General features: G+C 32.4%; 4 protein-coding genes across 5 annotated transcripts; 2 read left to right on the forward strand and 2 right to left on the reverse strand.

Annotated features, from left to right (window-relative positions):
- Positions 1-5,266: 5,266 nt before the first annotated feature.
- On the reverse strand, positions 5,267-7,542 carry LOC143917217 (26S proteasome non-ATPase regulatory subunit 5). Its single transcript, XM_077438701.1, has 7 exons — positions 7,176-7,542; positions 6,951-7,095; positions 6,642-6,866; positions 6,282-6,534; positions 6,025-6,213; positions 5,619-5,942; positions 5,267-5,515 (listed from the first exon to the last, which is right to left on the reverse strand). The coding sequence occupies exons 1-7, from the start codon at positions 7,370-7,372 to the stop codon at positions 5,322-5,324; spliced, it is 1,527 nt and encodes a 508-aa protein (XP_077294827.1). The 5' UTR covers positions 7,373-7,542; the 3' UTR covers positions 5,267-5,321.
- Positions 7,543-8,769: 1,227 nt separating this feature from the next.
- LOC143916790 (guanine nucleotide-binding protein G(o) subunit alpha-like) lies at positions 8,770-11,369 on the forward strand. Its single transcript, XM_077438039.1, has 8 exons — positions 8,770-9,006; positions 9,181-9,342; positions 9,435-9,619; positions 9,706-9,866; positions 9,948-10,076; positions 10,160-10,274; positions 10,354-10,528; positions 10,604-11,369. Exons 2-8 carry the CDS (start codon positions 9,210-9,212, stop codon positions 10,792-10,794), a joined length of 1,089 nt encoding a protein of 362 aa, XP_077294165.1. The 5' UTR covers positions 8,770-9,006; positions 9,181-9,209; the 3' UTR covers positions 10,795-11,369.
- A 926-nt stretch (positions 11,370-12,295) lies between these two features.
- Positions 12,296-16,946, reverse strand: LOC143916755 (uncharacterized). The gene is made up of 7 exons (XM_077437995.1): positions 14,658-16,946; positions 14,312-14,575; positions 14,013-14,216; positions 13,849-13,924; positions 13,584-13,762; positions 13,382-13,506; positions 12,296-13,308 (listed from the first exon to the last, which is right to left on the reverse strand). The coding sequence occupies exons 1-7, from the start codon at positions 14,835-14,837 to the stop codon at positions 13,140-13,142; spliced, it is 1,197 nt and encodes a 398-aa protein (XP_077294121.1). The 5' UTR covers positions 14,838-16,946; the 3' UTR covers positions 12,296-13,139.
- A 1,492-nt stretch (positions 16,947-18,438) lies between these two features.
- On the forward strand, positions 18,439-24,304 carry eRF3 (eukaryotic translation release factor 3). 2 transcript variants are annotated; one of them, XM_077439018.1, is made up of 11 exons: positions 18,439-19,203; positions 21,927-22,087; positions 22,170-22,281; positions 22,360-22,506; positions 22,587-22,732; positions 22,816-22,970; positions 23,065-23,386; positions 23,465-23,623; positions 23,702-23,806; positions 23,889-24,057; positions 24,135-24,304. In XM_077439018.1, exons 1-11 carry the CDS (start codon positions 18,591-18,593, stop codon positions 24,176-24,178), a joined length of 2,133 nt encoding a protein of 710 aa, XP_077295144.1. In that variant the 5' UTR covers positions 18,439-18,590; the 3' UTR covers positions 24,179-24,304. The 2 variants fall into 2 exon arrangements, with proteins under 2 accessions (XP_077295144.1, XP_077295143.1); XM_077439017.1 differs by having other exon boundaries at positions 18,500-19,203; positions 21,921-22,087.
- The last annotated feature ends 1,863 nt before the right edge of the window (positions 24,305-26,167 follow it).

Here is a 26,167-nt window from a genome sequence, read left to right on the forward strand (position 1 = left end):
TCCGAGCGTATGAACTGCAGATTACATTGCATTAGTTTATATGGCAGGGCTTCTCAACCGTCTCCAAAATTTTCTTTATTTCAAATGAATAATTTACTTTTTATCGTACACATCGCGGGCGTTATTAAATTAGTATAAATGACAGGGGTTCCCAACCGTATCCAATATTTACGTATTTAAATTGAAAAAAAAACTTTCCGAGCGTATGAACTGCAGATTACATTGCATTAGTTTATATGGCAGGGCTTCTCAACCGTCTCCAAAATTTTCTTTATTTCAAATGAATAATTTACTTTTTATCGTACACATCGCGGGCGTTATTAAATTAGTATAAATGACAGGGGTTCTCAACCGTATCCAATATTTACGTATTTAAATTGAAAAAAAAAACTTTCCGAGCGTATGAACTGCAGATTACATTGCATTAGTTTATATGGCAGGGCTTCTCAACCGTAATATAAAATCTTATAATGAAAATAAATAAATAAAAGCCAAAATTACAAATCTTTTCTTCATATGAAATAAGTTGTATTCAGTTGAAAACAAAACAAAAATCATTTAAACATAATATGAGCATACAAAATAGATAAAGAAAAAAGATCATCATTTGACATGTATTTTTAAAATCATTTTTAAATTTATTACTTAATTTTTTAATAATATTTATTTTAATAAATAAACAATATTCAATTAAAATAATACATCATTAATTGTAAGATTAAAAGTGATCTGCTCTCAAATAATGGAATCATCATAGTTCGAACTGTTGAAATGCACATGTCATTAAATTTAAAACATTAAAACACAAAATTTATCAATTTTCAGATTAAAACAATAATTGTTAAATTAAAAATTTAAAATACCTAACATCAGTGACAAATTTAGTTATAATATAATTGCTTATCAACAGCTACCGCTGCATAAAAAAATATTGATGTCATTTAAAAAATTTGAGTATATTATGACTTAATTTATACATTCTTAAATAATAAGAAATAAATAAGCAAAAAGTTGTGCATTTGATGGAATATCGATAATAAGAGGAAGCTTTTATAAAAAAAAGATACAAAAAATGTACTAAAAGGAAATAAAAATATTGTATATAATATTAAAAAATCCATAATTAGTAAGATTAAAAAATGGTATGACAGTATTTAAATAATGTAGATACATACATACATATGTACATTAAAAGGAATTTAATATTTTTCATATTAAATAAGTTTAGTTTAGTTTTAAAATACAAGGATTTAAAATTAATAACTAAATATAATATACATAAGTATGTGACTAGATATATAAACTAGAACCCTGTTTGCCCTTGACTTGACTGCTGCGAGAAAAATATCCTGTGTACGCACCTGAAAATGAATGTTATATATTATTTTATATACAAAATTTTAACGAAATAATATTTTAGAATAAAAACTAACGTGTTTAAAAATTATACGATATTCCTCTTAGGTATGTCTCCAAACTTTGTCGATTAGCCCAATTGGCTGTCACGTTTTTTATCCTCTCTGCCAATTGTACATTTCCGGGTAAGTTTAAGAAATAAATACTCATTTGAAACGACATATGCCATTCATAAATAAACAGACAAAGCTGTTTTTTGCGTAAAGGGCTGTAGTGCACACAATATTGACTGTGACTAATTACTACTTTTTATGTACGTACGTATCTTAGGGTTGCCATAATTGTCGGACCACCGAAGGGGACTTCCCCCCCCCCAAAAAAAAAACACTCACAGCTTTCATAGCTTTATACACTCGAAATTCATAGCTTTGTTATAAAAAATTGTGCAATCTTTTAAAACAATGCATCTGTACCAAATCTAAAATCAAACAATATAGATTAATAGGCGATTAAATTTAATAAAACCAAATAGAACCTTACCTTAACATTTTAATTCATACGTTCTTCTCTCGCCTTTACTCTTCTTTGAATTGGGCGACTTCATGTTTTCGTTTTTTGGAGCAGCTCTTTTTCCCCTTTTATATAATTATATAGTTCAATGCACGACATTTTATAATACATACACTTTTTTATAACACGCTTTTCACTGTGTCAATATAATGCGAATTGCGCTCATCTGTTCAGTGAGCTTTATGTAATTAATGAGAACACACGTTCAACATAGGCATTTTGCGGTGGGATGGTGAACAAGTATTGTTAACTTGATAACCTTATTAGAACTTTATAATACCAGAGAAATTATAAATTTATTACATAGATATATGTATATTTTTCTATAATAAATGTGATCGAGCTTATCAACTGTGAATAGCTAAAAATTATTATTCTAATGCTACAAACCGAAGTTGAAGAGGACATTGAAGAGATTTCGAACCCACCATTTGCCTATTGTCCTAGGGTTTTACGCAAAGAAAAAAATGCATTCAATAGCCTCTAACATGAGGGTAGTAAAATTTTATAACCCATTTGTCTTTTTACATATTTTCGTCCATTTGTGTAGACAATTCATCTGTCAATCATAGAACTAATTTCAAAATATATTATTGTTTTGCCATCTCTATTCAACGCGCGTGATTTTTTTTACATTTACATTTTAATTGCATTTTACATCAATCGTGTGTCTTTTACATGTCAAAATGAAATTTTGTATGCAACTCTTACGCATAATAGTTAGTTGTAAATGATGCAATATTAATGTGAAACATAAAGGAAGTATGTAAAAATAATTTTAGCTGGGGATTAAGGAACCCGTTGCCCAAAAAAAAAAGGTTGACTATTGTAAATTTCTAATGTCTGCCTTTTTTACATACCTCCTTTTTTCTCCAATACAATGTCCGATTCATACATTTGTTTTTTGTTAAACACTAAGTAAAATCTCTCCATCATAAATCCTAATAGTCGAATTTCGAGACTTGATTGTAAAATAATACATTAAATTTATCTAAATTAATATTTGATATTCTTGCCTTATAATTGTATAATGAAATATTAAGTTTAAAAAAAACTTTCATTTTACATATAGCTTGCGAATGTACACTAGAAGACTTATTTGCAGAAGAAATAAAATAATTGCATTTTTAAACAAAATTTTGGAAAAAAATTATGTGAATTTGATTTAGAGACGCCGTAAAGGTCACATTCAATGTTAGAACTCGAAGTACACGTGACCGCTGGCTGGGAACTGTTTTATCAAAATAAAACGTGGCGATCAACGTTTATTTATTTATATATTATCTTAGCTATCAAGCTAATTTTAAAATTACTTAACTCTAAAATTTATAATTATCTTATATGTACTGTCCCTCACAGAGGTCTTCGGTGTTAAACTAATTCAATGACATACGCTTAAAAACTAGATACGGTTGGGAACCCCTGTCATTTATACTAATTTAATAACGCCCGCGATGTGTACGATAAAAAGTAAATTATTCATTTGAAATAAAGAAAATTTTGGAGACGGTTGAGAAGCCCTGCCATATAAACTAATGCAATGTAATCTGCAGTTCATACGCTCGGAAAGTTTTTTTTTTCAATTTAAATACGTAAATATTGGATACGGTTGAGAACCCCTGTCATTTATACTAATTTAATAACGCCCGCGATGTGTACGATAAAAAGTAAATTATTCATTTGAAATAAAGAAAATTTTGGAGACGGTTGAGAAGCCCTGCCATATAAACTAATGCAATGTAATCTGGAGTTCATACGCTCGGAAAGTTTTTTTTTCAATTTAAATACGTAAATATTGGATACGGTTGAGAACCCCTGTCATTTATACTAATTTAATAACGCCCGCGATGTGTACGATAAAAAGTAAATTATTCATTTGAAATAAAGAAAATTTTGGAGACGGTTGAGAAGCCCTGCCATATAAACTAATGCAATGTAATCTGCAGTTCATACGCTCGGAAAGTTTTTTTTTTCAATTTAAATACGTAAATATTGGATACGGTTGAGAACCCCTGTCATTTATACTAATTTAATAACGCCCGCGATGTGTACGATAAAAAGTAAATTATTCATTTGAAATAAAGAAAATTTTGGAGACGGTTGAGAAGCCCTGCCATATAAACTAATGCAATGTAATCTGGAGTTCATACGCTCGGAAAGTTTTTTTTTTCAATTTTAATACGTAAATATTGGATACGGTTGAGAACCCCTGTCATTTATACTAATTCAATGACATCTTAAAATGATATTCAATGAGTCACAATGACATTCGCTTAAAATGTAATTGTTCAATTTAAATAAGTATATGTTGGTACGGTTGAGAACACCTTTAATTTATAATAATTTAATAACATCCGCGATCTATACGATAAAAAGTACCATATACATCGATAAATATAATACAATAAAAAGTTACTTTTGCCATTAAAATAGGATAATTTAGGATTTTTGAACATTTTGTCGCGGGTACATTTTGTCGCGGGTACATTTTGTCGCGGGTACATTTTGTCAGTGCACTAATTTTCGGGTACATTTTGTCGTTGAACATTTTGTCCTTGCACCAATTGTCGCGTCCCCGTTCTCGTTAGTACAATATTTCGCGTGGTGGCTTTCGATTGACGGAGTTTTTGCGTGCCAGATGTTCCGTGATCGAGATTTTAGTGACTTGCGCGAGATCGCTTTTTGCGGAATAATCCGTTTACCATTGAAATAATGCATGTACTCGTATCTCACTACTTTACTATGTGCGTTGTAGCCTCACTTTTGTGCAAAATGGAATAAAGTTTGTAAATATGCGCAGTTATGTCTCGCAGCTTTGGTGCCACGCGCTTATATCACCATACCATACAGGTACCATATCGTACAGAGCTTTAGCCAAGAACAAATAAAATTAATACCTTTGAGCCATATATCAGACAATCCAGACTAAATAATCTCATATTGCTGGCCATTGAATACAAAAAAACAACGAAAATATAGCTCACACAATGAACCACAAGAACTGTTAAAGTAAATAGGTATCAACAAATGATTAGAATTATTATATCCCATATTTTTAAAAATCACGTTATGGGGGGGAGGTATTTATAATTTTTGCATGAGGGCCCAAGATACCTAGCTACGCCACTGAATCGTCCTTTTTTTCAACGACGTCACAGCCCTGATAAATTCTATGCAGAACCGAATACCTACATGTGAAATTTTCTCATAAAATATTGAGTATTCCAATAAGAGTCTGCTCAGAATTTGATTTGTGCAAAAATATGTAAATTATCATTTCATTCTAAATCCTAATTAACTAATGATTAAAATGTGCACAATGTATAAATAAAAACAAAATAACTGAAAAGAAATGGTTTATTTATAGAAAAAAATATATATAAAAAGTTTTTGTTTTAATCGCCTTCCACAGCAACTTCTGTAATTCCCTGAACATAAAAAGGCCCCTCTTTTATGTACGTTTTAAACCTCAAAAGCATGTTTGTATCAAATATAATAGACTTAGACAATCTAGTTACGATGTCATATTTAATATGTTTAGACTCCTTCTCGTGTTCTACAGATCTATCGAGTAGAAATTCCACCAAACCTAATATGATTTAAAAAAAATTGATTATGTTTCAATACATGAAACGTATGTATGTATATGCATTATAAAAATAAACGTTTGTTTGTTAAATAATTCAACTGACCTGGGGTAATCTTGACTATTTCTTCTCCCCATTGATAAGCAACGACAGCAGCCAATACTTTTAAGGCATTTATTCGCAATTCAGGGAATGGATTTTTACAAAGATTATATAACACTTCCATTGAAGTTGGTTTTTCAGATAGTTCTCGAAACCATTCTCTAGTCATTAATATTACTCTTTGATCGATCTGAGCTCCTTCTTCATTGCTGTCAGTTTGAACATCAATCAAATACTCTACACAGTTAAGGGCTCTAATCCTTAGTTCAGTTGGAGAATTTTTCAAATAATTTCCAATCTGTGGAAGGGCAGAAATGAATACTCTACCTAAAGGCAACATAAAAAATAATTAATGATAAGCAAGTCATTTAAATATCTTACATATAATGTGTGCTTAGTTCACTCTTACCGAGAGAGCCAAGAGCGAGTTTTCCTTCAATAGTAGCTCCCACATATCCTAAAGTGTCCAATGCTGTCGGTAAAAGTGGAGTATTGTTGGTATTTATAGCATTAAATAGTGAATCAACTATAGCTGGATAATTATTATAAATTTCTGTGGGAAACTTATGAGCGATAGTCCCAAAAAATTTCATCAAACCTGAGGAACGGGGTGAGATATTAAAATTCAAATTACACATACATATGTACATTCTGAGTTAAAATTACCAGGAATAACTAAATTTGACAATGGATTTCCCTCTAGCGTTTTCACCATATCTGATAACTGTTTCAATACATCGTTTTCAATCAAAAAATTAAGTCCATGTGACGTAACAGCTAAATTCGACAGCAGTTCCACTACATTAAGCTGCATTAAAATATCATCTGTTTTCAATCCACTTAACAACCTGTAAAGGAATGTCTGAATTTCTTGATCTTTCAACCGATTTGGAGATTCTCTTACAATATTTAATACAACCTAAAAATATAATAAAAACATACACATTTTATCTGGTTAAATCCAATGCACGAACCACACAAGTTATTCATTATCTTTATAAAAACTGCCCATTTAAATCAATTTACCTCATAGCATTTACAACTGTTAGAAGCATTATTATCATCAAGAATTAGCTTCATTTCGTTAACAATCTGAGGATGCTTTACCCAATCTTTAGTCGAAATTACTTCGATGGCTTTAGTTGCAACTTTTAGCTCTTGATCGCATATGCATTTAGTAACAGCAATTGCAATATTCAAATAATCGGGCAAAGAATAGAGGCTGTTGTTTGCCTTAACTTCTCTATGAATCTGTCATTAAAAAATAATTTATATTAATATTAAGTATATAATATTCTGAAAATAAAATAATTAAATGATAAAAACCAGGCTTACCTCGTTCACAGCCATTAGTCGCACAGTAGAGTTTGGATGGTGCAAGGATTTTAATATATTTTCTGTGGCTTCTTTTACTACGAAATCAATTGATAAATTTGAAAAACACATTTCAAGAACTTCACAAGCTGTGGTGACCTGTTCACTACGAGACAAATATAAATAAAGCACATTATAAAAAAATATAGAAAAAATAAGTGTTGAAAATAGACAAAAACAAGTTACTTGTCAGCGGTGTCTAGGCAATTAAAGAGTTGTGCAAGTTGGAGGGTGTTGAGAGCCGCGCGTGCCTGTTGAGGAGGTGCAACGGCTAAATGCTTTCGCAAAGACAATAAAGCGGAAGTGCGTTCTTCAGCGCCCCCTTCCAGCTCACGGCCCCACACCACCTCCCCGTTATCGATATCATTATCAGAGGCTTCCATTTGCACTGTCACGCTCTTACTTGGCAGTTCGCAGTTCGCAGTTCGCAGTTCACAGTTCGCAGTTTGCACTCGACACTCACCACACCACCACTCGCACCGTCACGCTCACTTCCAGTTTGACAGTTCGGAAGTCGAACCACCTCATTTTCCTACCAAAACACTCGATATATGTACTATAGGAAACTCACTCAATATACATTAGGAAATTCGCCGTTGGTTCTTGAACTGCAATACCACAACACCATGCTTTTCTTTTTCAGATTATAACTATTCCAAGGCAATGCGAATGATTACAATCTTTTTTCATGATATGTCCTGACGGACCGGAGATACAAAAAAAAATGGTATCTGATTCACAAGCAGATCAATGTTTGATCTACGAACAAACCAGATAAACACTTTAATGTTTCCGTTAATAAAAGCCACTTTTGTATATTAAGTAGGATAGAATTTATTATATACTTTATAGTTAAAACATTAGTCTAAGAGAAATTTATAGACACTTTTTACTAAAAGTCCAGATCAATTCGATATTTCTATGTTTGAATAGAAGTTGAAGTTACAAGCGCTAGTTTTAACAAAGGGTTTTACAAAGGTTTCACTAGGGCTTTTCACAAGGGTTTCCAATGATTTGAGTAGAGATTTAAGTCGAATCAGTCAGCTATTAACTTTTTTAATATTTAACTTATGGTTCTATAACCATATGAATATGAATTGAAAAACTAAGAAATCTTTTACTCAAAATTTTTTTTTATTACTTTGCGCCAAATAACAAATCGACATATTTATTTATTATATTCGATTTTTATTTAAAATTATTTACATATGATCCAAAACTTTAATTTATTGTTTTTCTACAAATCAATTTGTCTCATTTTTATTATTTAATAATCTATTCTAATAAAAAGAAAAATAGTGAAAAAAAATAAATTATAAATTTGATTTATTAAAAACTCGATTCAAATTATTCGAAAAAGTAACAAATATATTTGATGGACTACTGAATGCTCGTTAGCAAATTGTTGGCAAGGGGTTGCAAATTATTGCTACCATGGTCGTTGAGTATGGTTCGGTGATTACTGGTCACAAAGTCACTAAAATCTCTATAACGGAACATTTGGCAGCCGAAAAATCCATCATACTAATGATAACTATCATACTAAAAAGAACTTGAGTGCTAAATATTGTGTATTCGCGATTTTCATGGCAAAAATTGTCTTTGTGACCATCGCAATGTGACGAATAATCCAATTACCGTTGAGTATACTTATCAAATTCAATATGCAAAATTCAGGGTAAGGACACTATTCGTCAATATTTGTATACTTAAATGCAGAGTGAAGAAATGGAATGAAAGTACAGATTAGTAAATTAGTGTGATTGGCTGTGCAGGATCCGCTTTGCGGCTTCCGCTGTCACCTTTGTTTACACGCTAGACGCCACTCTTCGTGCCGCTTTCTTTTTTCGCGCATTTTTTCTCTTGCGAAGCGTTTCACTCGTTTTTTCGTGTATTTTTTCGCATGTTATAATTTTTTACATTGTTGCATATGTTGTACGATTCATTTTTCTGCGCATGTGTATCAATCTATCCATATCGATGCCAGACTTTCATTAGCGTCCATCGTCAGTCACACGTGCGTACATTTCTCTCCAATATTTTAGTCAAGTATTTATAATCTCCCTATGAAACATTAAACATTCTTACCTGCTTGTTATAAATAAAATGAATTTTAAAAAAGTTGCACATACATCGATCATTTTTTTTTAGCATATTGAATCAAGTTTTCATGGTTTTTTTTTTAATTTAGGTGAAATGGAATGGGTTTTTTAAATCAAAATGGGGGCCTGTTTGACATTACATCGAGAAAGTATGGAATTAGAAGCCGCGCGAAGACATTCCAGCGAAATAGACCGCCAGTTAGGAGTTTTCGCAAAAGAACAAAACAAAATCATCAAAATACTTTTACTTGGTATTGATTTAGCTAATTTTTTATCCATTATTTATTTGACAATTTTGAATTTATTTCTAATTTATTCATTTTTAATTTGATACGATTTATAGGAGCTGGAGAAAGCGGTAAAAGTACTTTAGTCAAGCAAATGAAAATTATCCATAGTTGTGGATTTAGTCATTCAGAAAGAAGTGCTTTTCGTCCTACAATGCTTGATAATTTACTTTCGTCGATGAAATATGTACTAACAGGAATGGGCCGTCTTCGTATCAATCTGGAAGATCCTAACAATAAGGTAATTTTTATTTTACTTGGATATGATATACAACTTTCAATCTACACATATGGTTAGAACATTTAAATATATTTTATTTATTTTAGAAACATGCCCATCAAGTTTTATTGAGTCGTAGCGTATTCGATCTTCAGTTCCGTGTTATACCGAGTGTTGCTATTGCTTTACAAACTCTATGGAAAGATCGTGGCGTCCGATTGGCAGTTGCTCGAGGATATGAATATGAGTTGAACGATTCGGCATTATAGTAAGTTATACTGAGATTGAAAATTTAAATCACACATTGAAAGAATGATTATTTTGATTTCAATTTTTGTGGAACTTACAGCTTATTTGACAATATGGATAGATTGTTAAACGAAAAATACATTCCTTCACCTACTGACGTTTTACGAGCTCGTGTAAGAACCACAGGGATTATGGAAACACATTTTACTATTGATGATGTTATAATTAGGTAGATTTTACATATTTTATGTTAATACTTTGTACAATATAGTATTTTAATCTATTATTTTACAAATATTACAATGTTTTTAGCGTATATGATGTTGGAGGACAACGATCTCAACGAAGAAAATGGATATATTGTTTTGATGATGTAAAAGCTGTTTTATTTGTCGTTTCATTAAGTGCATATGACATGACTTTAGTAGTATGTATTTTTTTTATATTTAAATATTTTGACATAATAAAAATGTTCTAATTTATTTTGTTTCGAATTAACTTATTAGGAGGATCCAAATGTTAATCGGATGCATGAGAGTCTCAATCTTTTTTCTCAAATTATTAATAACCGATTTTTTAAGCACGCTTCATTTGTGCTATTTTTCAATAAACTTGATCTCTTTCGTGATAAAATCTTACATTCTGGTCGTCAACTCAGAACCTACTTCCCTCATTATAAAGGTAAGTTTATCATTTTAGATCTCATAGCATGTTCAGTATATTTTGCAGTTCTCAATATATACTCCCTCTTTGCAGGCCCAGATAGAGATGTTGACAGTGCAGCATTATTTATTCAAGCAGAATTTTCGCTTCGGAATCTCAATGAAAATAAATTGGTTTTTCCCCATTTTACTACAGCTACTGATACCTCAAACATCCAAGGTGTTTTTCAAATGGTTATGGATATGGTGATGGCAGATAATATGGGACAAGTTACTCTTCTTTAATATTGATATTTTACATCTTACGTAAGATGTTAAACAAATTATAAACTGCGCAACTATGTATATATATAAATTTTTTTTTTTAAACTTTAACGCTATATTTGTATGTACCTATATATATTTAAATATGCCCACCTTTACTCTCTATTATGGTATTGTTTAGTTTTGAACTAAAACGTACCAAAATTTCTATTGGGAGAGCTGTGTTTTTCGCATGCTCAATATTCATGATGGAATCTCTTATGCTTATAGTACAAATTTTTATCTTTAATTGCTACATATATTCTTAATTTAATAGTTTTATTTTTTTACATTCTTTACAATTTTGCACTTTTTATAAAATTTTGTAAATATAAATATTATATTAATAAATTGATCTTTGTTGTAAAATTTGATCTCGCATCATAATTTAAGGAAAATTTTTACGTTATGATATATAAATTTTAATTATATTTCTAGTTACTGTGATATTTGAGGTCTTAATGAAAATTGGAAAATCCAGTTATTTGTTGAAAAATGATATGCAATTATATTTTTGTAAACCTAAATAAAAATTTATTAATAAATTTGTATAAATTGAATGATTTCTTTTTTTAACCCCTTTTATTTTCCCATTTTAGAGGGCCTTTTAGAAACCGAGTTAAAAGAAGTTGATTACCTCGATACATTATGTGTAAATATAAAAATTCTTTGGAGTTTAGGTTCGAATGTTGGCAAAAATTAATCATTGATTGGAAACACAAAGATGTGTGATGCCATGTTTCATACAATTGCCCACACTTTCGCTTGTCTTCGATTATAATTTGGCAAGCACTGCCGTAGCAATGCCTTACGTCTCCAATTTTTTTTATTTTTTACTAACCTCTTCTTACTTTCACTTACGATCACTTTTATTTAAATTATTCAAGATCTTATTTTAAGAAAGCTTTGTTTTTAAATCTTTCAACTTGGAACTTCATCATCAATTCAACGCTTTCGTTATACATTTTTATACCTAGCTATCACTTTGTTTTTTTATCCTATAAAATTCAAAAACTGATAAATTTACTTGAAAAATAATTTTCGCTCCTTTTTCTTACATTATACAAATATTAATATATTAAAAAGACAATACATCTTCACATTATCTAACAAAAAATTTATTTTTACTTACCCAAAACATTTCTAAGAATAAAAATGCTTTGAAAAATCATTACTTACCAATTTGAAATATTTTAAAGGGAGAAGAAGATAAGTTCAGCGCAGCGTTCAGTTAAATATAAGTTTTTATAATATTTTATTTAATATAATAAAAAATGTAGGGGCGCCAAAGTAGCAAATTGCCAAGAGTTCCAAATACATTGTTACAGCTCTGTTGACAAGACATCTCATAAACACAAAGTTTTTGAGCAGCGATTTAAAATGTTTTGAATGTATGTACTTGTATTTTTTAATTTAATCTTCAGTAAAATCTCAGCACTATCCTTTTTAAAATTTGAAAATAAGTAAATAAAAATAACACTTTAATTTAACACTTTATTGAATCACATTTTAAATTCTTTTTAGAATTTGTCAGTTTTTTCCTTTTCAATTTTATTCACAATATTTAAAAACAATCTTCAATCATTTTTAATGTTTTATTATACAACATATTTTATGGCATGTCTCAAACAATTTATACAATATTATTTAAACTAAACATAAAAAAACGAGTAATAACAAACGTCTTTTTTATGTTTTACAATAGATGCATATACACATACATATATTCAATACATGCTTCAATTTGAATATAAGTTCACTAACTAAGATTATACAATATGAATTTTATCTTATAGTTGTGTCAGTTAATACAATAATTATTTATCACATTTAAACATATAATATGTAAGCATGAGTTCTACTGATAACATTTAGTACACATATACATATGTTAACTAACCTATGTGGGTATTCTACAATTTAATACATTGTCAGTACTATTTTGTCTTTAATTTATCCTTGAAAACTTAACAATTTTAGATATTTTATTATTATTAATCTTAATAAAGAAACATCACTGTAATAATTAATAATAAGATACATAAAACGAATACACGGTATAGTAATCAAAAGAAAATCTTAAATTCTCTGTATCCACGATACATCAACTTCATAAAAAGTTTAGAGATCAAATTTTTCACAAAACATAACAGATACTCTTAGCTTATAAGTATGAAATCTTCACAAGTATTCCATACTAATATTAGTAATAATAAATCAACAAAAAATTATATTTAATTTATATCATATAGGCTTTTAAAGCTTTCATAAATATTACATTTCCATATTAAAACTTGTCAAACATTTAAACTTAACTTAATACTATATTACAATAATTTTCGTGGAGTTAAATTCGACACACGTTTAAACATATCTTTGCCATATTTAAGTCTAACAGCTTGTAAAGATTTAGTGGGAGAGTCTTGAAACACTTGATGTTGTTTCTTAATAATCGGATACAAGGTTGTTAAACTATATCCAGATATATCTTCAAGTCTGAAAAAAATTAATCAAATCGTCATACAATTTTAAAAATTGTATCGATAGTTTTCAACTGCATATTACATACTTGCGAGGCCACATATCTTCTTCTGCCATCGTATGTCTGGACAGTGCAATGGATGATGCTGCCAATTCGGATGGTAAATATGTTAAATATTGTACACTTTCTACCATACAAAGTTCACTTATATACTGAAATTAAAATTTGAATAAAATTTAAAATATTTGTATATTTAATTTAATTATTTATTTTAATATAAATATCATACCATAGCAATATTGACTGACTCCACAGACAAATTCCCCTGGAATCCAAATTCATCTATGAATGTTTGAGCGGTCGGCATTGTGAGATCAAATGAGAGAACCCTCAATACAAGCTGTTCCATTTTAAGAATTTGCTTTACCGTACAAGTTTCTTTTGTAAGAGATGAAAACTCCAAAATATCTGAAAATTAAATTTCTTCCATTAAAACCGCTTCTAGAGTTTTTAAGATTCATCAATATATATGTATATATATTGTTTTTGTTTACCTGGTGGATGAATTTCTTCATATTTGGCTGCAATCATCATAGCAGTCACTCCGAGAAGTTGCAACTTTGATCTAACCTTTACAGTGAAAATTTATGTGAAAAATAAAACAGATTTTAACAAAAATAAAAAGATTTGTAACAGAAATAAAAAAAAAATCACTTACCACCGACATTTTACTCAAAAATCGGTCAATGTACGATATTCCTAAATACAAAGTTTCCGAAGCAAATTCATACTCATCACTTATTGATACTAACCAATCGAGTAGTATGCATCGCATGTTGTCATTTAATTCTGGTTGTTTATTCATATAATGAGGGTGGGGTCGATGATAGCTTTCCGATTGAATTAAGTGATGATAAATATACTAAAAAGTAAAAATTAATATATTTTTGTATAAAAATTAATATATTACAGATTTAATCCAATTACAATAACACTGGCAAATCATCAAAATATTACCTGTCTATATTGCGATTCTGTGTACAGCAAATTTAGCTGACGGTCTCTGTAACTTTCAACCTCATTAGGAATTACAGAATTAATCGAAATCATAGAAACGTCTTGTGGAGATGGTGATGACTCGATAGAAATCGGAGAAGATTCGACATCTACTTCATATGGATATATATTTTCATGATTGATGTTTGTCACTATTTCACAATTCTGATTCCTACTTTCAAACGTCTCCACCATTTCGTCCATTTTTTTCGATTCTAAAGGACACTATTAAAAAAAATAGTCTTAGTCTTATAGCGCTGAAAATAATGTATGTACATATTTGTATATAACTGTCAATATATTTTACTCGTGATAGTATTTTTCCATGTCTGGTATTAGTTACATGTCCTAACACTTTCCTCGGTTCTTGGTGTTGCACGTCAACATTAAGCTTATTTTGAAGTTTAATTCTTATACCCTTATTTTCATGATTGAGCGGTTCAGAAATTATGTCATATCGTGTATCTTCGTGAATTTGGAAAAACATTTTCGTGCAGGTTTTGTATTACTCTTATGCCTAAAATATAAGATTTAATCATGTTGACTTATTTCATTATTGTTACATGAAACTCATTAGATATTTAATTATATTGATTCACACATACAATAACTTATAATTCATATAATTAGTCTTAAATTTCAATGATATACATCACTTTTTTATTTTTTTGTATAGAAAGTGAAATTAATTCGGAAAATGAGGTAACTTACCGTCTAGTCAATTCGAATATTACCGCTGACTGAATATAATAGCCCATTGGCGGTCTAAACGTAATCAATTACAGTCATGCACGACAAACTAAAAATGCTTGTAATTTATTTATTTTTGATTAATGTGATTTTTTAAATTGTTAAAAAGTTCCAAAACGGATATCAAGTAATAAACAAAATATTTAATTTACATATAGCGAAGATCTATGTATGTATGTATTGGAGCAGCTTATCTAGTCGATTAACCAAATTATTAATAGTTTGCTTAATCGTTTCCTATTATATAAGTATCTTTCTCGTATTAATTAAATTATAGTTAACTAAGTAGATGAACCTGTTCGCATTGAGAACTTCTGATGTAGTTAAACACGGCACGTAGATACAATAGGTGTGAAACCACTTATTTTCATTTTTATAAAATGCATGGTGAAGTCGTAATTTGTATAGAATCTTTTATGATGGTAAAAAAGCAATCTATAGCTCTGAGTCAGTGGCGTAACTAGGAATTTTGGGCCCGTAAGCAACAAATCATCAAGGACCACCCCCCCCTCGAATTTTTAATTCGAAATACCAAATTTTTGGTTTCGCAACGCAGTATTAATATAAATATAATTATTGTAAATGTGTAGTTACATAATATAGTTTTCTTAATTTAACTCACCTATTTTAAAATATCCTCTTTCGAGCGTTACTGTTTGCAAAATCATGAATTAGTTGTTTGAGGTCCATTTTGGCTGCTTCTTTGTGCTCAATTGTAAGCAAAGATAGTTCAGTGAGTCTAGTTTGACCGATCGAATTTCTTTTGTTATCTTGAACGTTCTTTCTACACTAGCCATAGTTACCAGAAGAGTAAAAAAATAAAATGAATGCAGTATATACATATGTATGCTTCTAAAAAATCACTCTCCAAACAACTGTACCTGGTAATATTAATTCTGAAAATTGCCTTATGGTTATTGTTTCAGAAAGATCTTTCTTTATTAATAAAAGTGCATGAGAAACTTGAGATTCGAATTGATGTGAGAAAACTTCTGGATATTTTTTTTTTGAGATTCAAACAATGGTCTGGAATATCTGTAATAATTTTCCTAGGTTCAAGAAAACCAAAATAGTTTTTCACAAACTGCATTCTCGCAAATCGTGTCTTAATCTGAAGTTATTTTGTCGATTTATGGCCCCCTATCTCCGTTGGCCCGTAAGCATTGCTTACCCCCGCTACATAGTAGTTACGCCACTGCCCTGAGTACATTGTAAAATCAAGATGCCCCAATATTACGCGCAACTGAAAATATTGAATCACATTTACATTGTCATTTGAGAAACTGTACCAGATCAGTTGTCGTATTTAGTCCCCGTTGAACATTTTTTTTTCAGCTGTGAGTAGGCTAGTATATTATAGCCACAGCTTCGCATAAATCATTTTTAGCCAAGAATAAAATTAATGGATAGTGCAGTGAAATACCCTTAAATTAACTCTTATCGAAATCAACGTTTTTTTATAAATAACTAGCTGAACCCGGCATGCGTTGCAATGCCACAATAACGCATGCAATTTCCGTTCCCGTTCCCGTTCCTATTTGTAGGAAAAACGCAGGCAGTGAACATGTTGGTCGCGACGCGAAAACATTTGAAATTATAGCGTTGCATTCCCGTTTTTGGGTGATTTTTTTGACAAATGGGAACGGGTGGTGACAAATCCTGAAAGTTCCATCGTAATCGGTTCAGTGATTTAGGAGCCTATTCGAGACACATATAGAGACATTCATTTTTATATATATATATATATATATATATATATATATATATATATATATATATATATATATATATATATATATATATATATATATATATATATATATATATATATATAGATTTCATCGGTAATTATTTTCCCCTATATTCTCGCTTACCATTTCTTAAAATTAATTAATTATAAATTAATCTTATATATTTTTCATACTATTAATTACTTACCTATAAAAATTATTTTACCACTGTAATGTGGATGAAGTAGGCGGAATACCGTCAATCGAATAGGGAAATATTGTATGGTGAAATGGTTCGTGTTGGTGACTGCCCGTTGGAATAGTGAGTGGTGAAATGGTTGGTTAATTTCCAAAGGAAAGGGGCCCTTTTATATACCCTAAAATTGGAGGATGGTATCCCGCGTTCGGTTGTAGGTGTGTTATTTTATTTCATGTTGATCAAAATTCAATTAATTCTAATTTATTTATTTAGAATAAACAAACATAAGAAAAATACATCAGTAAAAAATGTATCATTGTTTGCACATATCATAGCTGTAGTCAAGATTTTTTAGGGAGGGGGGAGGGGGTGTAAAATAAGAATTCTGGTTGAGTGTTTTAAAAAAAAAAACTTTTGCTATTTTTTTTCATATGAAGTTAAGTATACATATATATGTAAAATAAAGGTTCAAAGAATTCTTCAAAGTCAAGCTTCGTACTGCATTGTGTAGACACAAGATGGTGATCTCTGGACTCCGTTCTCGATGGGAACGGACGCGGGGGGGATACTTCTGTACTCCGTGGTTGGCGAAAGGCGAACGGCCGATACACCGGCTCGTCTCCTTTTTCCCGCGACAGGATCTGGGCTGTCACTCGAAACAAAGGGCGAGTGTCGCCCTATGGGACAACGGGGAGAACGCCGCGTTACAATCATATACATTTTAGTTATTATTTTTTTATCTTTTTTTTCGTCACTTATTTTTCTTTTTTTATTTTAATTTTATTATTGTTATCTTGAATGTTATATATATTTTTTATTATTTAATTTATATATGTATATATATAAATTAAATTATGGAGGATGAACGAATGAGACGACTGGCATGTTAATGCACGTGTTTATTATATGACAGCTAAAGGCAGAGTGAGTAGTGGCTCTCCGAACCTAGCCGAGTTGGTTCCCACTCGCAGGAAGGCAACCAAACTCGACCATGTCGTATAAGCGAGCCGCCACAAAATAATGACTCTCGGGGCTATCGGCTTCGTCGCCTCCTTCAAAAGCATGTTAAATAAATAAATAAATATCTACAGTTTGTCTTTTTATTTTAGTCCTAAAAGTAAGCATTTTATTAGAAAAAAAAGATCAGGGCACTCTCATATGCGAAGGCGGCACTTGCATTGTTCCTATCGATAAAGTGTCGAACATTTATGGAATTCGATGTTGCCACGATATTGCTGTAAAATGAATCAAAAATAAAAATCAATGCACTAATTTGCAACAATAATCCCGCGGCCAGGTGTAGATCGGCTCGCGATTAAAATCGTCAATCGTCGAGGCGAAGAGCGGCGCAACGGGCGCCCTCTTCGCGCCGGGCGAGAAAATGCCGGAAAATGATTTCAGATGAGAGCGGAGAGCGGACGGTCGGTGGCGAAAAGGAGGCGTCGGTGGCGTTCGGCGAGTTCCACTCACCTGGCGGCCAGCGGGCACTTCCGGCGGCGGAGACACGCGCCCGTCCACCGCCACGAGCCCCGCGCCCCCCCCGCTGCCCCCGCCGCCCCTCATGGCAGACGCCGGAGCGCCGGACTCGTGGGAGGCGCACGCGCCCCCCCCTCCCGACCTTCCCACCAAGTTCTCTACGCTCAACGTCAACGCAGTCGAGTTCGTGCCCTCGTTCGGCGCGCCGCCCAACGCTCCCGCCGACAACGACACGGACACGGACACGAACACGGCCACCACCACCACCACCACCGCCACTGCCACTGCCTCTACCTCTACCTCTACCTCTACCTCGGCCACTACCACCACCACCACCACCACCACCACCACCACTACCACCTCGGCCGACAACCACATCGACACGGACACGCACTCCCACGCCCGCACCGACACCAACACCAACACCAACACCAACACCAACACCGACACCAACACGGACGCGCCCGACTCGTGTAGCCCCCTCCCCTCCGTCAGCCCGACCGAAGACAACGTGGACGCATCGGCATCGGCATCGGCTGCGGTCGCCACAACCGTCACCATGTCGCAGTCGCAGTCGCAGTCGCAGTCACAGTCACAGACGCCCACCCCCACCCCCGCCTCGCCGCTCGCCTCGCCCGACAGCCCCGACGCCGACGCCTCCGCCCCCGCCGACGCCCCCTCGCCTCCGCAGCTCAACGGTGAGACACGTCACGTCACCTCGCCCCCCCCCCTACCCTACCCTACCCTCACCACCCTCGCCTCGCAACCCTTTCCGCGCATCCCCACTCCTCCCGCCGCGCACACGTGGAACGTCCCCCTCCCTCCCCCCTCCGTGGAAACCCCGCCCGTCCCCTGACAGTTCCCCTCGAGCCTTCCCCCCGCTCCCCCGCCCCGCCTTGGCCCTTGGCCGAAAGCGCTCCACATGTTCCCATACACATAGATAACCTCATCGCTTCCAACATATGCTTATCTAGTTCGCCTCAATTAGATATCTCGCATCCAACCCCCCCTCTCTCTGTCTCTCTCTATCCAACGCTCCTGCTCCGATTCGACTTTTAATAACTGTCACGTTGCACTTTCTATTCATACTGTACTATAATATATATATATATGTATATGCTCTCGTGGTTTTCACGACAATTGCACGTTTTCTTTACGTTTGAAGTATAAGGTCAAACGAGGTTACGAAAAAATTACAGCTGTTGTGTTCATATTTTATTGTTCGTTATCGCAAGTGTGTTTAATACGATTTCGATTCACTTTTGAATGTAAACTGTCTCGTCTAATCTTCTTTTCGAGAGAGACTTTGTATGTATGTTTATTTGGGTCGTAAAATCCGTGACGTTCAATTTAATAAAAAAAAAAAACAAATGAATATTCAAATAAATTTAATAAAATGCTTACTATTAGATTGGCCATGTTTAAACAGTTTATATTACAAGAAGAAGTAGCTAGTAAAACAATTGAATGCGTGAAAGTTATTTTTACAATGAAAACTAACCTATATTCATTTTCATTACTTCACACCTTTTTGAAAAAATGAATCGTTCTCGGATATGTTTCAGTCCAAATGTACATTTCACTGACAGATTTCATGCAAATATCCACAATATTGATCTTTAATTTTTATGTCTTTGAAACCATGGTAAAAGCTCGATCCAAGGTCTCGTAGGAAAGATCCACCAAAATTGTCCTAACTTCGCGCATCTCCTGGCCACATCACAATTGTTCGGAGAGCTCCTAATGTAATAGTTGACAAGCTCGTGGATATGGAACAAATATTGAACGAGAAATGAATACTGATATATCATTGATTGAGAAGACTTGAAAACCTTTGAACAGTGCATGCATGGGTTGGCGAAACGGCAACTGATTAAGAACAGTTGTTTCTGCAGTGTATGTGGTCAACCCATATCACTGTTAAAATGTGCGCAAAGAATTGGTGGCTTCAAATGGGGATGCGCCTGCTGCAACTTTCGAAGGTCCATCCATTCGGAGTCAATTTCCGCTCCGTATAATAATTATTTATTTATTTATGGTACCAAGATACACCACAAAAGGCAATGACCTAAAAATTAGTAGATTGTAGAAATTTACACTGGCAATACTGGTGGCTGTTTTAGCGGATCTTTATAAGACCCCAGATCGAGCTTTTACCGAAACCGTTATTAAAATATTTGAAGCAATGATTTTTTTAGAACATACATGTGTAGTACTCTTTTTTAATAGAATTAATTCAAAACTTTCTCGCTCTTTTATCAACAAAGCAATAAATTGTATATTTTGCTCGAAAATTTTATTGCCATATAATATAATTGAAAAGTAGTTGCATGAAATCTATTGACGAGTTATCCCCGCAATAAAATGGTAGTGCATTGAAATGTCCTAGGATCACTAGAAACGATCTAGCCAATTATACTGTACACAACAGAACAAATTGACAAACGAACTAGTTTCTTTGTGCACAAACTATCGAGCATAAATATTCTCAATCTTCTGTTCTATATATGTGTAATCTGGGTTAAAATGTTTTAAAAAACAGTGGAAATGAAAAAATTAATACTGAGAATTGAATATTAGTTGGAATAAATAATAAAATCAAGACTACTCTTTTTTCGAAAAAATATCTTGAGATTCTTCGCATGCAACTCGCAAAATAGCTTTGGATTAAAAGCGTTCAAGATAAACACACTAATATGTTCACGGACGGAGTGAACACTGTAAAATATACAAGAGTTGTCACGCTGATTGTTATTGAGAGACGAAGACAGAAAAATAGTGTAGGAAGAGAAACCAACAACTCAGATGTAATCGTCGCATACTGTGTGTAAATCACTCGTCAAAACTTATTGAAAAACTCTTAAATTGAATAATTCGTAATTCGAGGTTCCACTGTATTTAGTTTTTATTATATGAATCTACATTTTTCACAAATTAACTCATATGAGTCGAGCCTTATTATGTTAACTGTATTCTTTAATACTTTGAACTAGTAAACTATTTTAACTATTCACTAATTCGCTCGCATATATTGAATGACATTATGTTTTAAGTAAAATTACATAATTGTATTAATTTTTAACGCATGGAATATAAAAGGCAAACCAACGTTTGAATTGATATATAAACTGCAATATATCCACGAAAATATCCAATTTACATCAATTGTCTGCTTTTTAGTGTGTTAAGTTCACTACAAATCACAGGCCACAATATCGTGAAATTGAAATTTATATGACAAAGAGTACAAAGGATATGTGTACATAGTATGAGCTGTACAATACGATGTATTATATCTTATCTAATTTAAATGCTATTAAGTATGTTCGTATACAAGAGTCTTGTTTTGGATTATTGTACAGAACATTTTAGTTTTGAATTTAGAATCGGGACCTTCATGTTCGCTTTGTTTAAGGTGCAGGAATCGAAACAGATGCGATGTCTTGTCCTAGCGTGGAAGAGCCTCCCCCTGTACCCCCAGCCTCCGCAGGGGGTGGCTCTCCTACTGCCGATAGCTGGGAGGCTGAAGCTGATGACTCATTGCTCTCGCCAGACCAAGATCCCGATGAAGACGTTGGAGAGGTATATTTTCAGTGTTTATTTTCGACGAATTATTTATTTTTGTTGGAATGTCGCTACTATACTCGATTGTATTTATACACAGGAGGAAGATGAAGTTGAGGAGATGCGTAAAATTATTAAAAAAAAGCCACCACGAATTGAAGACACACGAAGCAAGAAAGAACACATCAATGTCGTATTTATTGGTCACGTAGGTCAGTACTTTTCGAATTGATTCAAATTCAGTTTGTTACTTTATTTGAGGAACTTAACAATGGAACTTGTAATTTCAGATGCTGGAAAATCTACAATCGGTGGTCAGATTATGTCGTTAACTGGAATGGTAGATAAAAGAACTCTCGAAAAGTATGAAAGAGAAGCTCGAGAGAAATCTCGAGAATCGTGGTACCTCTCATGGGCACTAGATACTAATCAAGAAGGTAAAATCCTATTTTTGTTGCATCAGATTGTTTATATCAATTTTCATTTCTATTACTAAAAAATCTATTTTGTTTTACAGAGCGCGATAAAGGTAAAACTGTTGAAGTTGGAAGGGCATATTTTGAGACTGAAAAAAAACATTTCACTATATTAGATGCTCCTGGTCACAAAAGTTTTGTACCAAATATGATCGGTGGAGCTGCACAAGCAGATTTAGCTGTTTTGGTAAGGAAAATTAAATATTGTATTTGGTCATGTACGCAAATATCAGTATGTCTTATGTTTTTTTTTTTTTTTTTTTTGTGTAGGTTATATCAGCTCGTAAAGGAGAATTCGAAACAGGGTTTGATAGAGGTGGACAAACGAGAGAACATGCGATGTTAGCGAAAACGGCTGGTGTGAAGCATCTTGTCGTATTAGTAAATAAAATGGATGATGCTACAGTAAATTGGGATGAATCTAGGTATGAACGAAATGTAAAAAATATTTTTTTTTATTTTCATATAACTTTGTATTTATGTTTTTTGTTAACGTGTACTTTTAATCTGTGTTTTTAGATATAATGAATGTAAAGATAAGATCTTACCGTATTTAAAAAAACTAGGATTTAACCCTGCCAAAGATCTATCATTTCTTCCCTGTTCGGGACAGACCGGACAGGGCATAAGGGAACAAGTAGAAGAATCCATATGTCCGTGGTACCGAGGACCCGCTTTCATTGAATTTATAGATAATTTACCATCACTAAATCGTAAAATGGATGGACCGTTTATAATGCCCGTTGTGGACAAATATAAGGATATGGGCACTGTTTTAATGGGAAAGGTAGAAGCCGGTAGTGCACGCAAAGGCCAACTTCTCTTATTGATGCCAAACAGGGTTAGTATTTTTTTATTTATTTAATTATTAGTTATTTACTCGTATTATTGCTTATAATTCAAATGCTTTTTATTATAGACGCAAGTTACTGTTGATCAGTTATGGTCTGATGATGAAGAAGTGACTTCGATTGGACCTGGTGAAAATGTTAAAATTAAATTAAAAGGTATTGAGGAAGAAGACGTGTCACCTGGATTTGTTTTATGCGATGCTGCTAATCCCATTAAAACAGGAAAGGTATGAATTCATATGACCTTCACACAATAGAATTCGAAAAAATATAGATTTACAGTCTCATTCTATGTTTATTTTCAGGTGTTTGATGCTCAAGTGGTTATTTTAGAACACAAATCTATTATATGCGCTGGTTATTCTGCAGTAATGCATATTCATTGTGCAGCTGAAGAAGTTACAGTTAAAGTAAGTAAAATTTACTTTCTTTTTATTACTTCATCTGTAATATTTTGGTGTACGAGATTAACTGTTGATTCATTGTATTCAGGCCTTAATTTGCCTCGTGGATAAGAAGACTGGAGATAAATCTAAAACAAGGCCTCGTTTTGTGAAACAAGATCAAGTTGCGATAATGAGGATAGAATGCTCTGGTGTTATATGTTTGGAGCAATTCAAAGTTTTTCCGCAAATGGGTAGATTTACATTAAGAGATGAAAGTGAGTATATTGTGACTTTTTACTCATAAAAACGACCATTTAAATAAAATATGATAATGATTTTTATTTTGTTACAGATAAAACTATTGCCATTGGTAAAGTCCTCAAAGTAATCGAATAAAGTCATTTAAGCTTAGACTAAGTATCTAGGCTAGATCTTCTTAATACATTTCTACGACTAATGACTTACATATAATATATTATTGAAAAAAATATATAAATATATATATATACATATTATATAAGGGATTTGGGGTGCGATGAAGTGAGAGTGCTTCGTTTGTCTTGATTGCATAAAGAGTGCTGCCCAACACCAATTGCTATTTTTATACAAAAATAATTATGTATATCTTGACAAAATATCGCCTGTCCATTTACAGTGTACAATATTATTTATGTAGTTAAAAATGTTAAACAGCATAAGAGGTGTAGTTACATCTTAAAAACGACTTTTGGTGCTGCCATATATCATGGATTGATTGCGTTTTGTAACATTTTAGGTAGAGCATCTGTCAGCGGTGTTCTATTATTATTGCATTTTAATTCAAATCTAAAATATTGAAAAAACATTATTTTATTTTAGGTTTGCGGTAGGTTTTACAAATCTGTATATGACTGAGAGATTGTGGAAATGTTTTTAAGTTGTATGTGATATCCCATATCTGGAATTGCTATTTCTCGATTTGTTTTAATTTCGGGTGTGTGAGCATTTGAGGTGCATATTATATGCATATTTATTGTATGAATGTGATAAAAAATTTGGGATATAATTTTTTTTTTTAATATTGCGTTAATCATTTGATATACTCTCCCATTTTGTTTTTCAAAGCTGTACGCTTTGAAAAATTGCTCTAGATGTATTTGTTTTGTTGTTGTGTGCATGTGTTTGAAAGCATTGTAGAACGGAAGGAAAATTATAGAAAATCTGAAAACTTTGGCTGAAATTAACGTTTCTTAAAAATAAATTCCTCATCGCAGTATTTTAATATAATTATTAAAAATTCTCACCAGTCGACAGTCTTTGATATGTATTTTTATTAAGATTTAAAGACTAGATACAGTTTTTAGTATCGATTATGTTGGAATAACATAATAAAAAAATTACTTAAATATTCGACAGTGGTGAGTTCAATATTACCTTTGAATTATACGATGTGCGTATTTGTATGGTGGAGATACTTTGTCAAAATTATACATAGTGAGAAATAAAAATTTTGTGAGTGGGTAATTTCATAGTTGGTTCAATCATGTTTTTCGATTTACAAAAAATTTGTTTATAAATATTGCATAGATGCTTTTATACTGTTACATAAAACTATTTTTATTATTGTAATCGTTAGTGCAGATCATGTAAATATACTAAGCTCTGATCAATTTATAATTACACATTTACTTTACTAAAATGAGTTTTATGATATAATCACCATCAGTTTCTCCTTTAATCAGTGGTTTGTAATTATCACCCCGTCGTCGTAATACATTTTTATCGGTCTCTTTTCAATAGAAATTTAATTTACAAAATCAAAATTTATTTAATATTAAAAGTGCTTCAAAATAGGACACGCAAAGAATATATCACACTTATGAATTCCTGAATTCAATCTAAAAAAAAGAAACATACCTTTTCATTGGGAACGGAAAATTTTTCACTATAGTCCATTATTATGTAAGTGTTATTCCTATAAGCTTATTTTGGCAAAATTGTGAGATTTCACAAATGCACTTCCTTGAATCAAAATCTGCCTACTCGTATGTATGTATGTATATTTTCATGAATTTAAATGTCTTACCATTTTTTTCACTCGATTCTTACTTCTAAGGATTGTATTGCTTTTGTTTTCTTTTCGTTTATTTTAATCATTACTTTGGTAGTTTTCATTGCGTTATTAATGAAAAAATTATTGAAAATAATCCTTGGAACCTTCACACGCTGTGAATATGCCTATTATATACAATGAGTGTTAATTTTAATTACTTTTGATATTACTACATTATATTGGGTTACTGTAATTACTGAAATAGTATGACAATTTCTTTTAGAGGGCTTTGTCTTGTTGAAGTCTTAACAAATTTCATTGACAGTATTCATTATTTTAAATGTCAATTTCTA

The sequence above is a fragment of the Arctopsyche grandis genome, chromosome 9 (genome assembly GCF_051622035.1).
Source record: "Arctopsyche grandis isolate Sample6627 chromosome 9, ASM5162203v2, whole genome shotgun sequence".
NCBI lineage: Eukaryota > Metazoa > Arthropoda > Insecta > Trichoptera > Hydropsychidae > Arctopsyche > Arctopsyche grandis.